Here is a 24,044-nt window from a genome sequence, read left to right as displayed (position 1 = left end):
CAATTTACAAACGAAGTCGCAAGAACAACTAGTTAAAACCATATTCTAAATTGGAAATTATAATAAAGTAACCGTTGCTCGCACTAGTTTCGTTACCACGATACAATTTGAACCTTATTCCTGTATAAAAAGGTCTATAATCTATTGTATTTATGTAGCCAGGGATGTACTGGTATCAAATTTCGTTTCGAAGCCAGCCAAATGGATAGGCAAACGGGTACTCCCTCATTGTGTGTTATAGTACCTATGTGTATTGTGTATTGTGTGTTTGTGTACTTGTGTATTGTTTAGGTACGGATAAAATTGCTTTTTATGTGTTCGGTGATTTTAACATGAACTTTTAGTTTATTGTTTCGGTCATAGTTTTGTTTTTGTGACTAGATCTGCGACTATTATAAAGCCACTAGCTGAACCGCGCAACTTCGCTTGCGTCACATAAGAGAGAATGGGTCAAAATTTTCCCCGTTTTTATAACATTTTTTATTGCTACTCGGCTCCTATTCGTCGTCGTCGGTCGTAGCGTGATGATATATAGCCTATAGCCTTCCTCGATAAATGGGCTTTCTAACACTGAAACTAGCGCGAGAGACTAACTAACTAACTGAGATTAGCGCGTTCAAACAAACAAACAAACAAACTCTTCAGCTTTATAATATTAGTATAGATAACTTTTAAACTCGCGTTGCATGTTTAATGTATAATAGAATACGGGAATTAACGCGAACACGTATTTTACCTTAAAATGCTTAACGTTTCGGTGCAGGTTGCACTCGCCGTGCTCGCAGTATTAATACAGCAATTACAGCTTCAGTATTAGTTATTTCAGGTTTCATAGTAAACTATATGTTTATGTACTGTTTGTCTTATTTCTATGGAAAAACTGAAGTAGGCAACACCTCTTTCACGTACAAACACTTTTTCCAAAAATAACCAATTCAATCTGTCTTTATAAAAAAACATATTTACTTTCTCCTTATACTATTATCACAAATGTTTAACTACTATTTATTATAATTGTATTATAACTTACTATTATTAGTTACTAGAAATTTATAATAAATGTTGGTCAGTCTGATTTTCCTTTCTTAAATAAAAAAATAAATAGTGCGATAGACATTGTCTTTAAAAAGAACGATATTGCAAAAATAAGATAACTAAATATATAGTTTTTACTTTCTAAAAACGTTAATATTATTAACATATCAACAATTGATTCAAATTCTCATCACTAACTGGACCACCCACACCATTTTTTCCGGGTGTCGAACCCCGGACTCCGTAACCGCTGGACCGAAACAGATGCGACTATGAGATGTAGATAAAATAAGAGATTTTACACCTCGATAAATATTAGACCATATTTGTATGGGATTTGATTTTGAAAATATTTTGGATTTTGATATGATTTGTGTGATAAAAGGAGAGTGTGATTTGTTATAATATATTATTATAATGAAAAACATCTGTTGGGTTGTTCCCGGTTCAATTCCTATCTATACTTAATCCTTAATATTATTATAAAAGTGAAAGTAAGTTTGTCAGTCTATTAGGTTTTGAGCCCTTAACGACTGCACCAATTTCGATTAAATATTACTCTGTTGGACCTAGAGAAAGACGCAAACCATTTTTTCTGTACTTTAGTTGTGGGTTTTTAGACCCTTAATACTGATAAGGTATTGAAATCTATACTAATATTATAAAGCTGAAGAGTTTGTTTGTTTGTTTGTTTGTTTGTTTGAACGCGCTAATCTCGGTAACTACTGGTCCGATTTGAAAAATTCTTTCAGTGTTAGATAGCCCATTTATCGAGAAAGGCTATAGGCTATATATCATTACGCTACGACCAATAGGAGCAGAGTACCAGTGAATAATGTTACAAAAACGGGGAAAATTATGATTCTCTTATGTAACGCAAGCGAAGTTGCGCGGGTCAGCTAGTCTATACTAATATTCAAAAATTGTAGAGTTTGTTTGTTTGAACGCGCTAATCTCAGGAACTACTGTTGCGAATTGAAAAAATATTTTACTCTTGGACAGCCTTTTTATTGAGGTTATAAGCGCTACGACCAATAAGAGTAGAGTACCAGTAAAAAATGTTATCAAAAACGGGGAAATAACGATTTTTCTCTAAAAGGTTTCTATTAAAGAGCTTGCAGTAGTTCCAGAATTATTAATCTAACATTTTAGCTATTTATAGCATCGGTACAGCGAACCACTCATACGAAAAAAAAGAAAAGAGTAAGTTAGAAATGTCACAATATTATATTACTTAGCTTATACTCGTAATATTAGTCATCACTATTGATTTCCAAGTGAATGTAGGTTTGTAGGTTAACTTGTATTAATTACTTCCTATATTGTAATTATATTTGTTTTAAGTAGGTATTATTACAGATTTTGATGATGTGTTGCAATATGATTAATTGCGAAAGAATCTTAGAACATACGCAGCCGCTACTACGCCAACTTTAAAATGCGAGATTTGGACAAGAATACCAAAAGTCAAGTTATTTGTGCGATCCACAAATAGTGGTTTCGGGTTTGGTTGTACTTTGTGTCCGTTGTTAGTATGTTTGTAAAAGTCCCCGCGACACAAGAGCAATCTTTAGTGCGGGAGTTATTAAAAAAAAAAGTTTTTTTACAAAGGAGTCCTAAATATGTATAAAAGTATAAATCACTCACCTGTCTTTGTGTTCTGCTTGTCTATCCCTCTGTCGTCTATTTTTGAACCAATTTGAAACCTGTAAATTAAAAGTACATATTGATAACCAAAACCTAATTTATTCACCATAATTTCTACATTTTACTGCTCATTCGCTGCTGCCAAAAGAAAAAGATTTTCGTAGCAGGAGTAGCCAAAGGACAAGTTTTATAACGCATAGTACCAGAATTGTAGCGACATGATAGTACCCAAGAATAAAATGTTGAATCACGATTTGAACCAGGAACAATCACAAAACTAAGATTTTCTTAGTTAGCGAGAACAAACCTATAACACATGCATACATAATATTACGCCTTTTCCCCACAGGGGAAGGCAGAGACCAAAGAACGCCACTTGGTACGATCCTTATAAACGTCCCTTGCCTCATTCACATACAAACATGTTGTCATACAGGACCGCCGGTTACGAGTACTACGCACCTGACCTTATTGAAAGTCATCACCGATATGATCCTTGTATGTATTTCTAAGTTCTCATAATATAAGACTTCAGATTAACGGAGCTACTGATCGTTTAATGAGAGTAGAGTTCTAGGTATTTAGGGACTGTCTCTATTTAGGCAGAATTTATCATGATAGATATTACGAGAGCTGTATCAAACTAAATGAGTTAATTTATTAGGATAAGATAGGTTCATAAAAAGCTGCATCAACTGGCCGGTGAGCTGCGGTCGTTATTCAATACTTCCTTGAATTACACCGTGTCAGGTTACTAGTCAGTATACGTAGATGTGTTGTGTGCATCAATTGGGAATACCCGACATACAACGTGGAAATATCGTCGGTATAATGGGAGAACTAAATAACTCAATATTTGAAGTTTCGAGAAATTCGCGATTTCGGTACCGTTTTTTTGCCACTATTTTTAACATCACCGACAAACGGGGAACATTTTACCGTCGACAATTTTATATGCTTTACATGCGTAATATAGCGTCTATTCTCAATTTTATGATGGATCAATCTAAAACCAGAAAAAAACAAAATCGTAGTTATCCATTTCTACAGAAATGGCCAGACCACTTAACGGATTGGGCTGTTTGAAATGCAGTTAGATGTTTTTGATCAGTTCTACCCCTATGGGGATAAACTAGGATATGAAAGTTTGTATGAAAATTCTGTCCTAAGCCACAAACGACGCGAACGAAATTACATACAAAATTACATACATATGAGTTGAATCAGTCCACTCCTTATTATACTGCTAGGATTACATGCCTTGTAAATTACCAACGATCTACCGTTTTTCATAATATACATTTCTTTAGAAGAAGTTAATCTCTTTACTAAATAACTACACATTGAATCAAATGCATACAACATATACCTACTTAGCGTTGGACTATAAAACTATGTATAAAGTTTACAAACCTGTACAGTGGTTAGTCCTGTTGTCTCAGCTAGTTCTCGCTTCTCTCGAGGTGATGGGTAAGGGTTGTGAAGATACCAATCTCGAAGTACTGACCGGGATTTTTCCTGTGTACAAAGTAAATAGCATAAGATGACGTCATTTTACTTTTTAAGCCCTGCAATAGTCACCAAGAGCTTCTTGGCAGCTCTCGCAATCGCCCTACCTCCCAAACTGGCGGTAAATGCATATGGCATGGTATGGAACTGAGAAATTACAATAATTATACGGGTTTAGTGGACAATGACTTCCATGATTTTTGTGTTTCTTATGCTATATGACTAAACTGCCTTTAAGAATGGAAATCTATAGTTTTTACTCATTATAATCAATTAATTAAAGGGTGAAAGAAAATATTGAAAGGTAGGCTTAAGAGTTATTTACAATCGTTCTTGAAGAAGGGTGTTAACTGTATTACCGTCAGATAACCTATATCTACTAAATAAAGTGTCAGAAAATGTATGGAAACAACTGTCGAAATTATTTAAAGTATCTGATAGATAATTAGCAATGGTGAAACTAGGTCTAATTCTTTTTATTTGTATGTACCTGATTTATGGTAACTTAATGATAAGGACAAGAATATTGCTGACAAATGACATGACGATAAAAAACAGACTATACAAAAACCTTTAATTGACATGTTTTTAAATTATAGGAGTACAGAAATTTCTTACAATAAAACTTAACTATAAGTAACTTTTAAAAACTAAACTAAACTAGAAATAATTTAAAAAAACAAAATATTTACATACTTACAATTATACAATATATTTACAATATAAAATATGGATACAAAAGGAAAAATAGTTTGCGTCTGTAATTCATCTGTGACAGTGGTTCCCAACCAGTGGTCCGCGGACCACCGGTGGTCCGTGAAAGTCAAAATATGGTCCGCGAATGATTTTAAAACTTAAAATTTTCAGGATTATTATTACACTTTATTTTTAAGATACTTACATAGTGGTCCCTGCTAACAAGAATAATATGAAAGTGGTCCCGGACTAAGAAAAGGTTGGGAACCCCTGGTCTATGAAGTAATGACTAATCATAGTATTTTAATTGCTATCTAAACATAACTGGACAACACATGTCAATGTTACACAATCAACTAAAATGTTCACCCACTTATTATTTGTACGTCAGCATGTTTGTGACCACTCGTAATTATATTCACGTGCTTATTGCATTTTAACAAGAAACTTTACAATTAATAGGAGTAAAAACTATAGAATTTACATACATAAAATCATGCCCTTTATATGTACCTGAACTTGAAGGAATATGAAATACACCCACGTTTCACCTTAGTTAGTCGTTTAAATTAAGTTACTCCCAAGTAACTTAGTAGAGAACAAGCCTATTGATAACTGGCTGGGCACGTTACCAGACTCCGGGCTACTTTGAGAAATATTCTAATACTAGCGGACTTAAGCAACTTCGCTGGTGTCACATAAGAGAGAGTGGGTCAAAATTTTCCCCGTTTTTCTAACTATATTTACTGGTACTCTGCTCTTTGTAGCATAGCGTGATGATATATAGCCTATAGCCTTCCTCGATAATCGAACCCGAAATCTCATGATCAGCAGTTGCAGCAATGGCAGTTCCGTTTTGTATATATGTATGGATTTCGTTAATAAAATGCACACTTTTACTTACTTTAAAGCAGTAGGAAGTTTCTTCTCCGTCCCATATGGTCCTGGGCAGGGGGAACTTGCGACGCACTCGGTATTTACCGACGGCGCCGAGCGGCCGCCCTCGAAGCCTCTCAGCTTCCATATAATGTGCTGAAAGAAAAGTAGAGAATTAGCAGGAGACAATTAAACAAAAGAAGTAGAAAAAAGGAAGGTTCCGTGGTGTTAGGTAAATGCTACAAAGTTAAAATGCTGTTTATGACGAGAAATTCGTTCCTTTTAACTAGGGTTGAAACGGAACTTTGGTAAGCTTATGAATGGCTGCAAAATTCACAAAAAATACCTCAGAAAATGAACAGCCCATCAAGGCAAGATCAAAACTTCTTCTAGAAATAGATTGAGCATTACGACCGAAACGTCCCTTAACTATAACCGACACTTATAATACTGAGGTCGATTCTGTACCATCTTACTAGCTACCGAGATTCAGATCCAGATTACTAGATACCGAGATTTTCGATTATTGTTAGTAAGTACAGTAACAATAGAGAACCGCGCTATTGGTACTGTCAATTTTAATGATTCGTAGCGACAGATAAACAGCAACAGTATTGAACGACGCTTCTTAGTTCAACTATTAGTAAAATAATCTTAAAGTACCTTTCAACCACAAACTCTGCAACTTAGGATGATTATGTGGACTGAATGTATGTGACTCTAACAGCCGGTACAGCTCCTTGAAGTTCCCTCGGTGGAAGGCCACCATGGCTTTGGCTTTGAGCACGGACTCGTGCGCGTGGAGGCGCTCGCAGGCTGGGAGCGACCACAGAAACCGACCTAGTCGCTCGATGTTACCCGCTTGTTGGAGGACCTGGGAAAAGAAAACTGGTGAAAAAGTTGCCAAGATTAAGATTTTGGTGAAACTAAAAGATGTGGATGCCATTTAATTAGGAGTATTTTGCAGGTAACTAACTTTCGAAGCTGTCTATAGCATTGACCCCCGGTGTCTGAGTAAATTTAGCGGTAGTTTATCTATTCAATAGCGTCAAAACTCATAAAAAACGCTACGTGAGAAAAACGTGAGAGATGTAAAAGTCAGATGCACCAACTACTCGACTTCTTAAAGGTATTTTAAGCTAGAAATAGTGTTTAATAGATCTCTAGATATACAACTTCTGAATGTAATTACATTTAATTAGATAAAAGGTAAAAAGATTATTTCCACCAAAATCACATCTATATAAATAAAAATAACTCACTGAAATGTATGTACGCGCGTAACATTTGAACAAATAAACTAAATTGTTTTTTTAAATGTTTGTAACTGTCGGGACAATGTTTGTATGGGATCGACGGGATCAGACTTGCCACGAGAATAAAATCAATGGTATGAAATTGTACCATACCCCGACGAAGTCGAAAAAATATAATTACCTAGAAATTAAGTAAGTAACTAACTTATTACATTATCTGTCATCGGTAACTATTAACGCCAATTTCCTATCGACCTATCACGTAACAACTCCTAAAAAAAACATTCCAAAATGTTGCCATTTAACAAAAAACATCATCAGTGCAGTTCTTATCATCTGTCAACAATACAAGGGTGGGCTCAAACACATGTGGTCACAACAGCTCACATCCGGCTAGTGCAGCCTAAATCAATACACTAAACTAATATTACTTGCCAATTTTTTTTTAATTTGTTTCTTAGAAAAACTTTTAGGAACGAAAGTGTAGCAGATATACAAATATCCCGCTAACTATGGTTGCAAATATAAGGTACTAGCTTTTACCCGCTTTGTCCGCATGGTTTGGGTCTTAGGACAGATTTTTTTTCATCCCCTATTTAATCGCCTTGGGGGTAGAATTGATCAAAATCCTTCTTAGCGGATGCCTATGTGCTCATTCACGTTGACTCACGGGCGCGGTGGCGGGCGCGGTCGCGAAATATCAAACATATGGCGATGTACCGAAGTGTTCACGTACAAACCGTTCGCGCGGTCTAAGTCGCGGGCGAGCTAGCGGCGTCGCGCGCGGCCCGCGTGGCGCGCTCGCGCCAATATCAAACAAGTGAAGATGTTCGTGTGTGTTCACGTCGAACTAGCGGTGGCGGGCGCGATCCACTCGCGATGTCAAGTAAGATCAACCAGTTTGAGCCAGTTTGAGCCAAACGCCCGCCTGGCGGCCAACGTGAACACAAATCGCCACGTCCCCGCGCTCGCGACCGCCACCGCGCCCGCGAGTTCCAACGTGAACAAGCACTTTGTCATAGCATCTACCTGCATACAAAATTAAGTTCGATCCGTCCAGTGGTCTGGATTGTGCGTTGAATGCGTTGATACAGTCAAAGTCAAGAGTAAAAAAAAAATTGGCTTATTATTAGTTTTTGTGTAGTTAAAATTTAATATTGCCTTTCGCTAGGTTATACAACCTTACATAAAGCTAATATAGTCATTACACTGTCACATAGAAATTAAAGAATTAATATTCTATTACTCGTTAAGGTTAAACGCCTGAAACGATTTTAATGAAATTTAGCATGATGATACGCGAAAATCTAGGATTTGACATAAGCAAGTTTTTTTCTAAAGTGCATCTGCCGGGTTTGATAATGAATCTTTGATCTCGTCATTCAGCTGGTGAAATAATAAATATTCCACACAACTTTCCGATAAATTCGTGTGTGGCCCCGAGTTTCAACCCTCGACCACTTGTGTGGAAAGCAAGTACTACTCGACCGACACTCATGGTTATAGTTGAGAGCCTATTATACAACAATAGCGTTTTTTGTGCAATCTTAAAACCAATCACTAATGTCAGTGTTATTTAAAACTAGCTATCCTGCGCAGTTCGACTCGTGTACTTAGAAATCATACCGTTTGTCATTGTCAAATGTGTGATAAAAACACAAAGAAATAAACAGTTGATAGTGCATATTGAGAACTTAACTCAAATTATAGATACGTACTTAAACATACATACATAATATCACCCCTTTTTCTCCAAAATGGGAGGGAGACCAAAGAATGCCACTGGATACGATCCTTTACAAACTTTCCTTACTTCTTGCATCTTGTCATACAGGACCCTAACTAACTTAGATAACCTCACTTTAATTAGAATATGTAACGATAAAAATAAATGGACTTCGAATCAGTAATTTACGTTGATAAACTTGTATTTTAGAGTTTCAAAAGTAAAGCAAGCTAAAGTAAAATATATTACATTTATAATATTAGTATAGATTATGTCCCATTTCCGTAAATTTTCTTAATGCTTGTAATAAAAAGTCCTATTTTTCAGCCAGTACCGCATATTTTCGTTGTACTATACACAAATCATTTGGCTTAGTTTCAAACATCGCGCGACTGAAAAACATCGAAAACAATCATTACAGTCGCGTGTTCAAATATTTGTTACACGAGTTTATCTCGTGAATTGCTAGACTTTTTATGATACAAACAAAAATACCACCTCTACGAAACATTACTTTGAAAGCACTGGCGCGACGGTTCATCATTATTTTTTTTTCTATAAGTCAATCAATTGCTTAACGCACTCTTCCTTTCTTTTTAAATTTATTTATTTTGCTTAGTTATTTTCTCTAACCATTGTTTCTTTGCCTAAATAATACTACAAGCAGTGATACCCGAGTGATTTAAGTAGGCACGGTCTTTTTTTACCCATAACTGTCCCACTGCTGTCAAGGGTCTCCTCCCAAACGAGGGAGGCCTTGAGTCCTCCATGCTGGCCAAGTGCGGTTTTGGGAATTTTGCATGCTCTCCATGTATTAAACCAATTTTAGGCATGCTAGGTATCAAAAGTATCTACAAAAAAATATAGTAGGACATTGACGAAGCAGCACGACATGGTAAAGAAAGCACATTGTTCAATTTAACAGGAAACATTGGAAATATCAAAACTACACGTTTTAATACAAACAACAATCTTCGAATTATATACACTGCACTCCCAATAGCAACATATTGTCGAAATTGTACCTATAACACTGAACTTTTCAGTACCTCTTGCCAGTCCCAGTCACGCCGTATTGCATTCACCACATGCATACATTATTCACAATTCTTCATTTCTAATGATCCAAGAATGCCAAAACACACGCTTGGCAGTTTATTCTTACTATTATAGTTAATGTATAGTTTGTATATAAGGATGTATTTTACTCTTCTCTGTGTGGCGCGATCGGAAGACTGCCACAGTTTCGGACATTTAGTCCATTGAAATGTTACAATTTTAGGGCTGAATATTGCATTTCTTAGAGGACGCAATTTTATTTTTGGAACTTGTAGGGGGGGTCAATAGAAGCTTAACTTGAAGTTCCCTTTTCCAAGATGGCGGCTGGGGGATAACAGTGGCGACCCCACAAACTTCAAGTTAAGCTTCTATTGACCCCCCCTACATATTCCAAAAATAAAATTGCGTCCTCTAAGAAATGTAAAACTCATGTAACATTTCAATGGACTAATAAGGTATTCACTCGTGAGGCTTTCTGTCAAGGAGTGCTTAAATTTGTGCCTCAGAGAAAAAGTAAAGTCGTTTGTCCCGCGCCTGACCTCTCTCCGGTCGTATCGGTTATCTGTACCATCAGCCTGTAAGGATTAGAGTGTACCTGTGTATTGTTCACAGACTTGGATACTGTTAACTAAATCCCGCACAGTGCACAGCTAATTTTAATGTAACTAGACGGATGAGATATTTTGGATTGGAGGACAATAGAACTACCTTTCTTTTCATTTAATAAGTACACAGATTCTTAATTCATAACCTGCATTAACGCATACGATTATGTTTCCCATGCAAATGCTACCACGCAGAAAAGTCACGAGCTAAAGCTAAGCTAGTAAAGCTAGTATACAAATATAATATCAGTTAAATAAGTGCCAAGTACCTAATATATGTACAATTGTACATACATTGTACGGTGCAACTCGTAGTGGGGCAATACACGTGTACATTTATCATATGTTTTCATCTCATTAGTTGCACTGCATTAGACTGAGTGTAGCTTGCAGAATTGTATTTGAAACGTAGGTTTATCAAATTAACTTTGCCAACGTTTTGTCTTTATTCATTGATAATATGAAAATAGCGAACTTTTATGTGTGTATTAGAAACTAGCTGACTCGCGCAACTTCGCTTGCGTCGCATAAGAGGGAATGGGTCAAAATTTTCCCCGTTTTTGTAACATTTTTTACTGGTACTCAGCTCTTATTGGTCGTAGCGTGATGTTATATCATAGCCTATAGACTTCCTCAATAAATAGGCAATCCAACACTAAAATAATTTATAATAAAATTCATCAACGTATTAGGACAACTTTCGCCATTCCAGTTGATAAGCTAACCGGCACTTTTTCAAAAGTAAATTGTTTAAGTCTCTTCTTTTTAATTTTAAAGGAGAAAGAGGGGAACATTTATTCACTTCGCTGTAGCTTCTTATTTTAAACTTCTTAAAAGTGGTAAATTAAGGAACTGGATTCAGAGCTCAGCAATAATCAATAGTTATAATTGTAAATTTAAGTAAAACATCGTCATTTTAAGGTTCCGTATCCAAAAGGTAAAACGAGACCCTATTACTAAGACTTCGCTGTCTGTTTGTCTGTCTCCAGTCTGTATCTCATAAACGGTGATATCTATCACAAATTATGTATTTCCGTTGCCACTATAACAACAAATAATAAAATTAAAAAAATATATATATTGAGGGGTGTACCCAAAACGTAATTTTCTATTAAAGATGATAGAACGGAACCCTATGTGTGCGAGTCCGACTCGCACTTGGCCAGTTTTTTAACTAGAATCAGGAATCGTATCTCTTCGAAAAGACAGAATAAACTTTTAGTCTGAATCTTTTGTCTGGTACAAGGGAGGCGTATGGCTACCTCTCTTTTAAAACCATAACAAAAACTAATCCCATTGTTAGATAACGAGTGAAACATCTCATTATGAGCGGCGTCCTAACGCAAATTATGTAACCGATCCGCCATTAGGGGTCCATCCCATTCAATTTGTGCCATGACTACCGGAGGGCGCACGGTGAAATGTGATGGATCAAAATATCATTGTTATGGGATTATAAAGATAGTAGGTGTAGTTTTTGATTAAAATTATTTTGGTAGTATAAGAATAAGTTTTTGGGTGAAAAATTGGAGTATAGATAGATAATCGGTTTTTCCATTTGCAAAACATGTAATATGGGGAAAAGGCATGATTTTATGTATGTATGTAAAAAACTTTAATATTGAATAAAAAATCCATTCCGCCTGATCATGATAATTTCAGAGACTACTGAACGGATTTTCAAGCAATTTTGGTTAATAGGAAGAAGAATGCATAATATTTAATTCACTAAGGTCAATCTCCGAAATTACAAAGTATTTACTTAAATACGATTCTTAGAATCGTTCGATAATAATGGAGAGCTTTGGTTATTTATAACAAAAGGTAAAGAAATCGTAATGTCTATCGAAAAGGGACAGCGAGAGAATTAACCCCTACAATTAATAGAAAAAAGCTAAAAAGCAAAAAAAAAACCTTGTCAGAACTTACTCCTGATTGAGAAAACAAACCAAAGTTCGCTGAAAAATAGAATTTTTAGTACCGGAAATGTGTTAGAAATACACTCATATACAAAACAACAAATGTATAAATCATGTTGTATATTTGTCGTGTGAAAAACATCACCAATTGCCAACAGGGAACGTCCAAACTTCATTAATTACTAACAAAATCTTCAAGCAGAAATTCCTTGATGTTATCTTACAAAAATTTCAAGCAGCGATTCTACAATGTTTTTAGATAAAACAGTTATGATTTAAATGTTCCACGTTTAGATTCCTACCTATTGTGTTAGTGTTTTGAACCAAGTAATAAAAGAGACCTAGAGTTGCCTAGGTAACAGCGAAACACAGAAAAGACGTGAGAGAAAGCCACTTGGTACGATCTGTACAAACTTCCCTTACTTCATTCACATCCAACAACATCCCTATATCGTTTATACAATTTTGGTTTCTTATACCCGATTTCTGAGGTACATTTAGCGGTAGTTTATCTATTCAAACTATCAGTTTTATATGAGCTTAAACTCTATTGAACAGATAAACTACCGCTAAACGTACCTCAGAAACTGGGGGTCAATTGTATACGTCTGTACAGGACTAACTCAAAAACCACCAAACAGAATTTTATAACATTTTTGGCAATAGGCAATCCGAATTATGGAGAAATATGTATATTCAGTTTGTGAGTCATTTTGTGACTATATTGAAAATGCCAAATGCCCGATTTCTGAGGTTCATTTAGCGGTAGTTTATCTATTCAAGAGCGTTATTTAAACATGACAGATTGAATAGATAAACTATCGCTAAATGTACTTCAAAAATCGGTCATAAGTGCTGATTTTAAAAGAGAAATTTTCGCTATCATAAATCATCATTAAACCATCAATTTCAGACAGCACACAGACAGACAGACACCCTCAGTACTTCGCAATATCATTGGCGGTTTCACCCCCTATCCACCACGCCCCAAGTAACCGGATATCCGGGTTGAAACCCCGTAGTCAAGACTACGCTGTTTTGTAATATAATATGTTTTTATACCTTTAAAAACATATGCTTTTAACATAACTATAGTGGTTCTTATAGGAAAAGATGTATGATATAAATGAAGTATTTATGGCTGAATACTCAAACGATACTCAATTTTAAGTTACACGTAAGTTTTTGTTTCTTTGATGTTTAATTGACTGCCTCCGTGGCGCAGTGGTTTAGGTCGCCACGCCGATACCACTGCAACGGGAGGTCGTGGGTTCGATTCCCACACGGAGGAATTTATTTGTGCGATCCACGAATAATTGTTTCGGGTCTGGTTGTGCTTTGTGTCCGTTGTTTGTATGTTTGTAAAAGTCCCCGCGACACAAGAGCAACTCTTAGTGCGGGAGTTGTCTTAAAAAAAAAAAAATAATAAAAAAAAAAAAAAAAACGATCAAATTGAGTATGTCTTTTGTGGTACCATAGAACAAGCTCTGCTTAGTTTGGATTCAAATGACCGTGTGTCCAATGAATTTTATTCGAGCAAGCCTTAATTTATTATGACTGTGTCTAACTACGCGATAAGTCTTTTTCAAAAATAATGCTAAGTCAACGATAATTACATCATTATGGCGAGATGACCACTTCGGTCCTATGTTTATTTGACACGTGCAGTCAAATCTAATTAGATACTTATATGTTTGTTAAAATCAAACCAGATAAGTACTTTTACAAGCAACTATGTATGTACAGTCATAAACACAAATACCTACGTATGACATATTTCTGTTTTCAACTACATAATATATGTATCTATAACTGCATTTAAAAAAATGTGTTGCGCGTTTATTCAGTGAGGTCATGAACTGCAGATCAATTAAGAAAACTTAGTGTCAAAATGTCTAGCAATTCCACTTGACCAGCGTGGTGTATGCAAGCCCTGACTTCTTATCTCTTTTCGAAAGTAAATACTTGCTCAACAGCAGGTCAGTAATAGGTTATTGTTATATTTATCAGTATTAGTAGAAAGAATAGCGAAATTTTTTGTACATTTTTACATTTAGATATTTCAGGAGCTTTAGCACTGTAACTATAGCGCACATACTAACGATAGCCAGTCGACTGGTGACTCTGTCTTTTCTATTTCGAAAGCAACATTTTTATGGCAATTGCCTAGCGATTATAAACAAAAATGGCATATGCACATTTATGCTCTTGCCTGTACTTGTTTGAGCATAAATGCTTACTCTCAACTTAAGCCGGACCTACTTAATCGTTTACTAAGAATGCTTACTAAGCGACTGTTGTTATAATTAAACAATAAATGACTTGAACTCAATTTGATTTTGCTTACAATGTAACGTTTAAATGAAGCTGCGTTAACGATTTGATATTTCAGAAAATATTTTTGTGACCTGAGATAAATGTGCCTTTTGGTTGTTTCTATATGGTATGAGAATTAAGTATCCATTATATCTCTAGGCCATAGAATTTTCGACTTTTGGCTAAATGCAACAACGTAGATACTACTTTAATATTTCAAATATGTTTTAGACGATTTTATGTTCAGATCAACGTAATAATGACCAATATAAGCCTAAATTAATTTTACTAGACCAAATAAAACATTAATTGGTACTTAATAATACTTACCCAAGTAAATACAACAGCCATATTAATAAAAACTAATAACTATTAATAAAAATCATAACTTACCTCACAAACGCACGCCACTTGCTCCTGTGTAAAACCGAAACTCGGCAGGGGAGCGTCTCTAGGGGGGCTGGACTCCCGCTGCCCCCACTCGGGGCCCCCCAACATGTCCAAATGCTCGTCCCCAGCCACTTTGACACAATTTCACACAAATCACACAAGAAAAATAATCAAAACTAGCTTTGTAAACTTGAAAACTGTCACTTGATCACTTTCCCGCGCGATTCAATTCGATCTATTAAAAAAAAAGAACTGTCAAAATTACGCGCACTTTTTTTCTTCCTTTTTTTATTTTAAATGTCAACACGATTTTAATAGTGTTTGCGTTTCGTTTCCCACTGTTTTGGGAAAATACTTTTTAAAAGTTAAATAAACAAAAAGGCGGCAGTCCCAAAAATGTTTGAACAAAAGCGATCACCTTTTAAACGACGATTACTTATTTGTGTTCCGATTTCGAAAATGGTTTAAGTTTGTTTATGAACGAGTAAGTTGTTTATAAAGTCACGTTTTATTTTTAAACAGACTGTCTGGTTTTCAGACAGTATTTTTAATTAAATGCTCCTAAAATTACTGTTTTAAATTTCACTTATTGGTTTTCTCTTCTTTTTCATTTTATTTTGACTGGTACGTTCACCTGTAACAAGAGAAAATGACGATTAGTATTTATTAATCTTAATTAAAAAGCCTTGGCATAAATAAGCGATAGTTTTTGAAATATTGTGTGTTGTATCCTATTTTAAATTGCACGTATCAAGTAGCAAATGTTAATTTATTTGCACTTGTAATACTAAAATTACAATTGTATAGTGTTGCCAGCAAAAGCCTATAAATCTGTCTAGCTATCTGAATACGTGTAAAGATGAAAGACTGGAATTGAACTTCATAACTCTTATCTACAATTCTATTATAACATGAAATAACCACATTACGGTTAAATCATATTATTATTTATGTACCTGTTTCTTCTTGTACTTTTCATTATAAGATTCTATTAGTTGTTGCATTCTTGTAATTAATTTGGACCTTAAGGCCTAACCCCACCCTCATTCCTGGAGAAGACCCTTGCCCAGCAGTGGGACATTAATGGGTTAAATTTATAAAAAAATTGGCTCAGAATGGGGCAGTTTAACAAAAAGGAAGGCCTTAAAATGGAAGGACTTGAAATAACAGTAGAAAAAGGACATTCAAATGGAAATCAGCTAACTAGTATGTTAGTATTCTGCATCACAATAACTCATATTTCTTATTAGCGTGTCTTGAGAAACATTTTCACTAAAAATAAAATCCAAGTAAATATCTCAAATCTAAAAGCTAAAAGTGTGTCAAAATATTTCATATTATTTTGAAAATACACTAAAGTTGTAGTACCTGCCCATGCCTTTGGGAAAAAGGCGTTATCTATACTTCTATACTAATATTATAAAGCTGAAGATATTGTTTGTTTGTTTGCTTGTTTGTTTGTTTGTTTGAACGCGCTAATCACGGGAACTACTGGTCTGATTTGAAAAATTCTTTCAGTGTTAGATAGCCCATTTATCGAGGAAGGCTATAGGCTATATATCATCACGCTACGACCAATAGGAGCAGAATACCAGTAAAAAATGTTACAAAAACGGGGAAAATTTTGACCTGTTCTCTCTTATGTGACGCAAGCGAAGTTGCGCGGATCAGCTACTTTTAAATATATATTATGTGTATTAAAAATACATCAAAACAAGACAAATGATGTCAGATATCCATCAGTTTCAAAGGAAATATAACCCAATATTACAACAGTCAATTAATCTGCTATCTTCGTAAACGTTTACACATATTGCGGCAAGGTTTCGCACCTTTTATTTAGTTTAATGCACCTGGCAACACTCTACAACAGTGTAATGAAAGTTTTGTAAACGGGAGCCTGATATCTAAGTACAGTAATATATTGACCTAGTATGCTAAGGAAGTATTTGTACGATGTTTGTATTTTCTTCATAAAGTTCATTTTCGACTATAGCTGTTTTCCGAATATTTTTCATGCCCCTAAGTGACACTTTTTATTTTAATTTTTATGGCAAAACACCGTTTGCCGGGTCAGCAAGTTATTATATAGGATAATATGGTTTAAAAAAACGGTCAAGTGGGAGGTGTATTTGCGAACTTAGGTTTTTTAGGGTTCCGAAACTATAGAAATAATAAGGCAGCCAATTCATGGAGGTCTTATAGTCTTATACACTACCATTTCAAACTGGTAGCCTATTTCTTTTACGCCCAGTAATAGGACAAACTTGGAAAGAACATAATTTTCCTTTAATACTCCAAAAGAACATGACTGTCACAAAAACCCCATTCCCCTTCAAACAAAAACAGTGAAGGCACATTAAATCAATTTCTAAACGGAATCAAAACACAACATCTTGGACCCTACCATCAATTTTCCATATTTTTATTACCAACAGAATTCCACCACGTACTTTGAAGTATTACTTAGATTCTGTGACGAGACAACGCAAGATTTACTTCACAATTTCTATAAAACAATCCCAAATTTTTATAAAGACTCAAATTTTAAAATAAACTTTATATATATGGTTGTCTCTTTCTAACCTACGCGTTAAATGAAGCGTGAGAGAGATAGATAAGGGTCGCTTGGGGCCACAATGTTAAATGTTTGGTGTTTAAGTAATTTTTATCATCGACACAATCTCAAAGGAGGGCTGTTGATATATGGAGTTGACGGCTCAACAGTGATGTACATTTATTGTCGATGGTTTTGTTTTTTGAATTTCGAATGTGTCAGAAATGACAGTTCGCTATTTGTCTTGTCTTTGGACAATTGTTTTTAAATTGCAACGACGTGTGGCGCTTTAACATTGTTTTTTATTTGTTTGTCGGAAATGTTGGCGCTTATGACAGGTCAATTAATTTAAAAGCTGTGGTTATTTTAGTTTTTAAAAGCTTTGTATAATGGTTCGTAAAGTAGTTAAACATCTCAGGCATGTATCAACCGAAAATGTTTGAAAATTGCTAGGATAAAGAAATATTTATTTCCTCTAGACTCTAGATATATATAAAAAAAAAGTCAACTGTTGCTTTGGTTATGTATATTTTTCTATATAAACAAGTATGTATTTAGAAGTAAGTATATAGGTATGTTTATTGGTTGGCTGGTTATCATAGTACCTACAAGCTTTGCTTAGTTTGGAATTAGATGGTCGTGTGTGAGCTGTCCATGTATATTTATTTATATAACAAAAACCTGAACCGAAGGCTGACAATGTAGAGATAGGCCTAAAAACAATTTCGGAGGTTTTCTTGCGATTCTTAAACTGAACCATTGCCACACAATTTCGAAATCTCAATGACGTTACACATGAACTCTTAAAAGTTCATCTCAAAAACCAAAAATAAACAATAGTAGGTAAAGCAAAAATACACGTAATCGGGTCAAAACGTAAATGTCTGAGACGTGGAGACAATCTCGAACGCGTACAAACTACTAAATATTATAAATATAGAATCATTGAAGAAATTTAGGTTGCCTTTGTGTTACTATTGGATGATTTCCAAGTTGTTTTGTATGTAGTGAGATAATGTTGTTTTGTCTGCATGAAATTCTGGTTGTTTTTACCAATCGTGGTAGTATGGAAATATAGCCTTTGCCTAGAAGTATGGGCCTGGTTGTTACACGTGGAACTTCTGCTGGAATGAAAGAGGGACTAGGCTCTCTAAGTGTTAAGTGCTAACTAAGGCGTTAAAAAATAAGTTCTTAAGTAAAAATAATTGAAAGTGTAGTCTTTAGCAATACATAAAAATGGTTCCAATCCGCTATTTGCGGTTGATATTCAAATTAAGTTGATATTCAAATATGTGAGATGATGATGATATTCAAATTAAGTTGATAACGATCACCATTTTAAATAAAAGAAATTAAAACTGCTAGGAAATGTTCTTGTTGCAAATATACATTTTACGAAAGCAAAACGGGTAGATTCACAGGACGATTTGTCACAGTAATAATATCTACAAAAACACATTCCATTCCCTTTTATTTTATAGCTTTCTGTGTGAAACAAACAAATGTTAATGCAGCAATAAAAATATATGTCCGTGACATTTTTTAAAACATGGTCGTTCTCTAGGAAACGATTTAAAGAGACATATAAAGTAATCATCATAAATAGCAATATAAAAAATATACGAATTCCAAACAAATACTTTAAAAACCTAACATACTTTATGAATACATTTGACAGCAAATAGTATGGAGAATTGACAAAAATGACAACCAAATTCTTCAAGTAATTTGTAAAAACAAAACAACCATTCACGCACCAAAAACCGTAACTCTCGTCATTTTGCAAAAACCGTAAAATATAATAAGCTTTATAAAAGTCATAGAGACTTCACGATAACCGATAATTTTCCAATTAGCATTCCGGCACCGAACTGCTGGCGCCACCAGTACATTTATTATAACTTGTATCGATACGTGCCCATCACTACGTGTATACCCCACGTGGTGTACGATCCTTATCGCACAACACCAGCTGTAAAACATAAGATTTATCGACAACTTACCACTCTTCGATGGCCGAACAAATCACTACACTATTTAGTGATGTGATTCCTCGATATACCAATTATTCGGTTGTGAGTTTGGTTGCTGATAAAAATCGGTTTTTACCGATAATCGCTGTGATAAAATGTCTGAATTAATTAAATGATTGTTTAAGTTTAAATGGGAAGGATTTTATTAGGAATGTTTGGTCATTAGTCTATTAACGTGGTTTTTAAATGTTTGACTAAAAACGTTTTTTTGTTACTGTAACAAAATTCCTGTTCACGTATTTCCTGACTGCCACTCTGCGGCTTTGCGTTATCTGTATTTTCAAATTCCTAGGTTTATTTGAATCCTATTAAATAAGACAATTCTAGGCGTCACAAAATAAAATTACGCATTTCTTGAGGCCTTGCAATATCCTTAACCCGCACTTCGCCGGCGTGGTGGACTCAAGGCCTAATCCCTCCCTCAATTCGGGAGGAGACCCTTGCCCAGCTGTGGTATAAAACTTTATTAATAAACTAACATTACGAGTAACTTTTTACACAAAAACCTGGTCCGTTTTTATCGTATTTTGAACCCTCCAATTCAAATTTCAATCCCATACATAGAAAAACACATAATATGTAATATTTTTCATAGATTTTACCAACAATTACATTATTATTAGCAGTCATAAATCACAGTAGCCACTGTCCTTTAGCCAGTGTTCAAAGTGACAGGAAGTGAGGCTAATATCCGCTTCAGTGGCATAATACGAGTTGGCACACATCACGACAACATGCATATTTTTAAGACAAAACATGAAATATTGCATGGTTTTTTTGTAAAATGTCAAGTCTGTCCCCGTAGTTTGAGTGTAGCTGCATACGCCTGCAGATCACGAGGTCTTAGCTTTGATTCCCGGGTCATAAAAAACTCCTGAATCTTTTCGATTTAGATTTTTTTTTTCTATAGTAGCTCGGACTTTGGTAACGTACCCGGTTAAAAACTGGACTTGCCCTCTATTACATGAGACTAACATTTTAAATGGCAAAACCTGGGTGTTTATCTTATTCCTCTACCTACACTTTTGATATAACAGGCGTGATTTTATGTATGTAGAACGTGAAATATTGCATAGATTAAGTATTTGGTATAATATCATCTACATAAACAACAAAAGAGTTGATTGAATCACTTAATCTCAGACAAAAAACATCAAAAATTCACGGAACACATTGTTATTATCTTCAATCAAAGAAATCCTCAATTACGGTTTTCGAATCGCCAAAAAACTATAACATGTCACTTTACTAGCGCCCCAAAATATATCAACAACTTTTTAAACTTTTTGTCAAGGGTATAAAAGATCGAAATCTTCGAAAAAATCTCTGAGACGTTATTTTATTGGGCAATTAATTAAATTTTTCAATAATATTATCCCTTGAACATGTGTTTCGAATGTTCCCAAGTTTATTATGTTGGTATAGCAGTAACTTGTGGTGTAATATGGTCTTACAAGACCATTAATTAACCCCCCGAGGTCTCGAAACGTAAAAGTACGGTTTTATGAGCATCTGATAACATCAGGGGAATTGAGTTAGGCCTATTTGACTCGGACAGAGCGTTTACATAATTGATAGTTTTGTCAAATGTGTATAAAATTTTTAAAGGTATTTAATTAGAATTTAAAGAGTTGAATGTGATGTTTGTTTTAATGGTTTGAAAGCTTGTTTTTTGGGTTTGAAGGTATATGAGAGAGATGCCTGAAAATTGGGAATTTGGCTGTATTTTGTACACCGCTTTGTATTATTAATTAGTTATTACACTAGATAATATTTTATAGACTTTTACTTTATCTTTTAATATTTTTTGACATTGTAATGTTACGGATAAAATACCTACGTTTTATTTATTTGATTTTGAAAAATCGGTAAAAGTACGTGAAATGTGTAGGGCCGATCTCATTTTATTTACGCCAACCGTATTTTTAGCCGTATTTTATAGTTTATCTTTGCTTATTCAAGAAATAATGAAATAATACCCTGTTTACATGCATATATACGTTATTTATCTTATAATCTAGCCTCCTACATGCCACCAGACATATCTATCGAAATGTGGGTGTATACAAACAACCAGTCATATTAATACAGACATAACTTTAAATTATGGCTATTATCTAACTAATAAAATAGCTGTTTTCCTTCCTTTATGATACCATAATATAGAATTGTGAATTTATCATTTTCAACGGATTGTGAATCCATACATTTTTTTAAATATGTACGCGGTCCCAAGCACTCCTCCGAAAATTCCGAGATTCTATAATCCCGAAATGTGGTAAAGACTTATATAATATAGAATTTATACATTAACTTTTTCAAAACCACCACATTTTAGAATCTAGTGGCAAGAGAAAAGGGCCAAATTCATTTTCTTCATAAGGCATTGTTTCGTTGCACTTTTAATGGTTCCTAAGTGCTTTTTATTAGCAAAATTGCATCCCTTCAAGAGCTGAAAAAAGACATTGAGGGTATTTTATTCCGTGATACAACGGCCGTCGCTCTTTGAACTTTACGTTTTACTATAGAAAATGGCCGGCCTTCACCACTGCTGGCCAAGGGCAATCCAAGAATTAAGTGTTTAAAAACAAATACTTATGAGAACACAAGAAAAGAATTAGCGGACTTAGCGCCATGGTTTATACTTCTTGATTTGAACTGAAATGTGTTGAACTGCACATTTGGCGCAGTGGTTAAAGTGGTCGCCTTGCCGCAATAACCGTAACGCCCCGTATGGTCCGAATCCCACCCGGGACAAATAATTGTGTGATGAGCACGGGTATTTGATCTGAACCTGGTTGTTAATTTATCTCGATGTATTTAGGATTATATAAGTAACCATACGACAAGAAGAAGAAGACCTACATAAGTTTTTGTTCTAACTTCACTCAAGATTTTTTACTAGACCTATAAATCAATAGTAATTTCGCTCTTCCCACAGACTTTTCTTGATGTTGTTTATTTAATGTTAGTAAAAATGACGATCAAATACCTTTTTAAGTATAGTTATTTCTTTTAAATATCCAGGTATTTTTATTGAGTTGTCTTGCGCTATCATGTTTGTGATAAATTTTAAAAATAAAAATCGGCTCTACATTTTTTTAAACGTCTATTTATTCATGTAGATAGATATCATTCCATAAATGGCAGGTTGTTTTAATTGTCTTGTGTAACAATCTAAATTATTCAATACTATCAACCAATAATGATTTCTTTATTACATTACATTTTTTAAAAGCAACCTAACTAAATTCTGCTCAGCATTTTTCAGAAAATTTAACCTGGGTCAATAAATAGGTATGTAAATTGTTTTTATTATAATAATGGGTTAAAAGCTTTTTAAATAAACAGTATAATTTATTGCTGCATGATTTATATCAATAATATTATTGTTTATATATTTTAAACGTGTCTGTTTGCATTATGGAGTGCTTCTCTCATACACACATGTTTAGAATAACCCAATCAAGGTTCATTTCATACATACATTCATTCAATCGTGCAATTTTGTTCATGTAGACTTATTGCAAAATTTGTCTCGTCTACATGCTAATTTAAAGACAGTATGACTCATATTTTCTCACAAATTAAGGCTAAATTAGTAGCATCCTATAAAAATGTCGACAAATATACGTCTGCCGACGGCCGAGCTTAAAAATAAGGAAGATATACTCACAGTCGTGTGCAACGCTAATTTAAGACCAGTCCCGCATCACACCAACAGCTTCAAACAAGCTAAATGCTAAAAATATCACCCCCACCGGTGACGAAACACAACCTAATTACAATCAAATAACGAAACTGAAACAAAACCGGTAACGGTTTTACAAAACACACACACTACAAAACTCAAAAACACTGGCCGCAAACACGAAATCAGTTCGAAATGCGATTTTTTTAAAATATTAAAACCAAATTTGAAACGCGTGCGCGCAGCTCGGCGGCTAAAATGGAACTGGTTTGAATACAACTTCCGTCCGGCCCTCCCATTGGTCGTGATGAATTAAAGAGGTCGATTCGACCAATGAGGTCGTGTTTGCCCGTTGAAGGGTGACGCCTCTTATTGGTTGGTGTGTAGCTCGCCATTTTTCAGTTTTTGTGAAACAATTGTGTTTGTTATGTAGGCGTATGGTTGACTATGAGCGTTTAGCGGTTTGTGTGAATTCCGCAGATATTTTTGGTATCGTCCCAATATCGGGAAATAGGGTGTTTGCAGCTGACGATGTTTAAATCAAGGCAAGAGTAGTGATGTAATTGTAAGAAAGTGGCTTTCTCGGTCAATCGCTTGCTAAATTTGATTTAAGCTGAACGTGGGAGATGCGGGCACGGAGTTGTGCCTTTTAAATGGAGTACTTTTTCTGTTTTGTTTTATTTACGGCTGCTGTTAACAGCTAAGCTAAAGCTAGCTAAAGTACTGTCA

The 24,044-nt window shown here is 34.8% G+C and overlaps 1 protein-coding gene across 1 annotated transcript in view; it reads right to left on the bottom strand.

The window, feature by feature from the left end:
• LOC142984316 (homeobox protein six1-like) overlaps positions 1-23,567 on the bottom strand; it is a 34,142-nt gene extending 10,575 nt beyond the window's left edge. Inside the window, exons 1-6 of the mRNA XM_076131837.1 lie at positions 23,301-23,567; positions 15,038-15,668; positions 6,427-6,637; positions 5,792-5,919; positions 4,096-4,200; positions 2,683-2,741 (exon numbers count right to left, since the gene is read on the bottom strand). Coding sequence (XP_075987952.1) covers positions 2,683-2,741; positions 4,096-4,200; positions 5,792-5,919; positions 6,427-6,637; positions 15,038-15,142 — 608 coding nt within the window. The 5' untranslated portion in view covers positions 15,143-15,668; positions 23,301-23,567. The remainder of the gene's footprint in view (positions 1-2,682; positions 2,742-4,095; positions 4,201-5,791; positions 5,920-6,426; positions 6,638-15,037; positions 15,669-23,300) is intronic.
• Positions 23,568-24,044: the final 477 nt, after the last annotated feature.

The sequence above is a fragment of the Anticarsia gemmatalis genome, chromosome 26 (assembly GCF_050436995.1).
Source record: "Anticarsia gemmatalis isolate Benzon Research Colony breed Stoneville strain chromosome 26, ilAntGemm2 primary, whole genome shotgun sequence".
Classification (NCBI taxonomy): Eukaryota; Metazoa; Arthropoda; class Insecta; order Lepidoptera; family Erebidae; genus Anticarsia; species Anticarsia gemmatalis.
The sequence above is the reverse complement of the archived record's forward strand: the minus strand, read 5'-3'. Positions and strand labels throughout refer to the sequence as shown.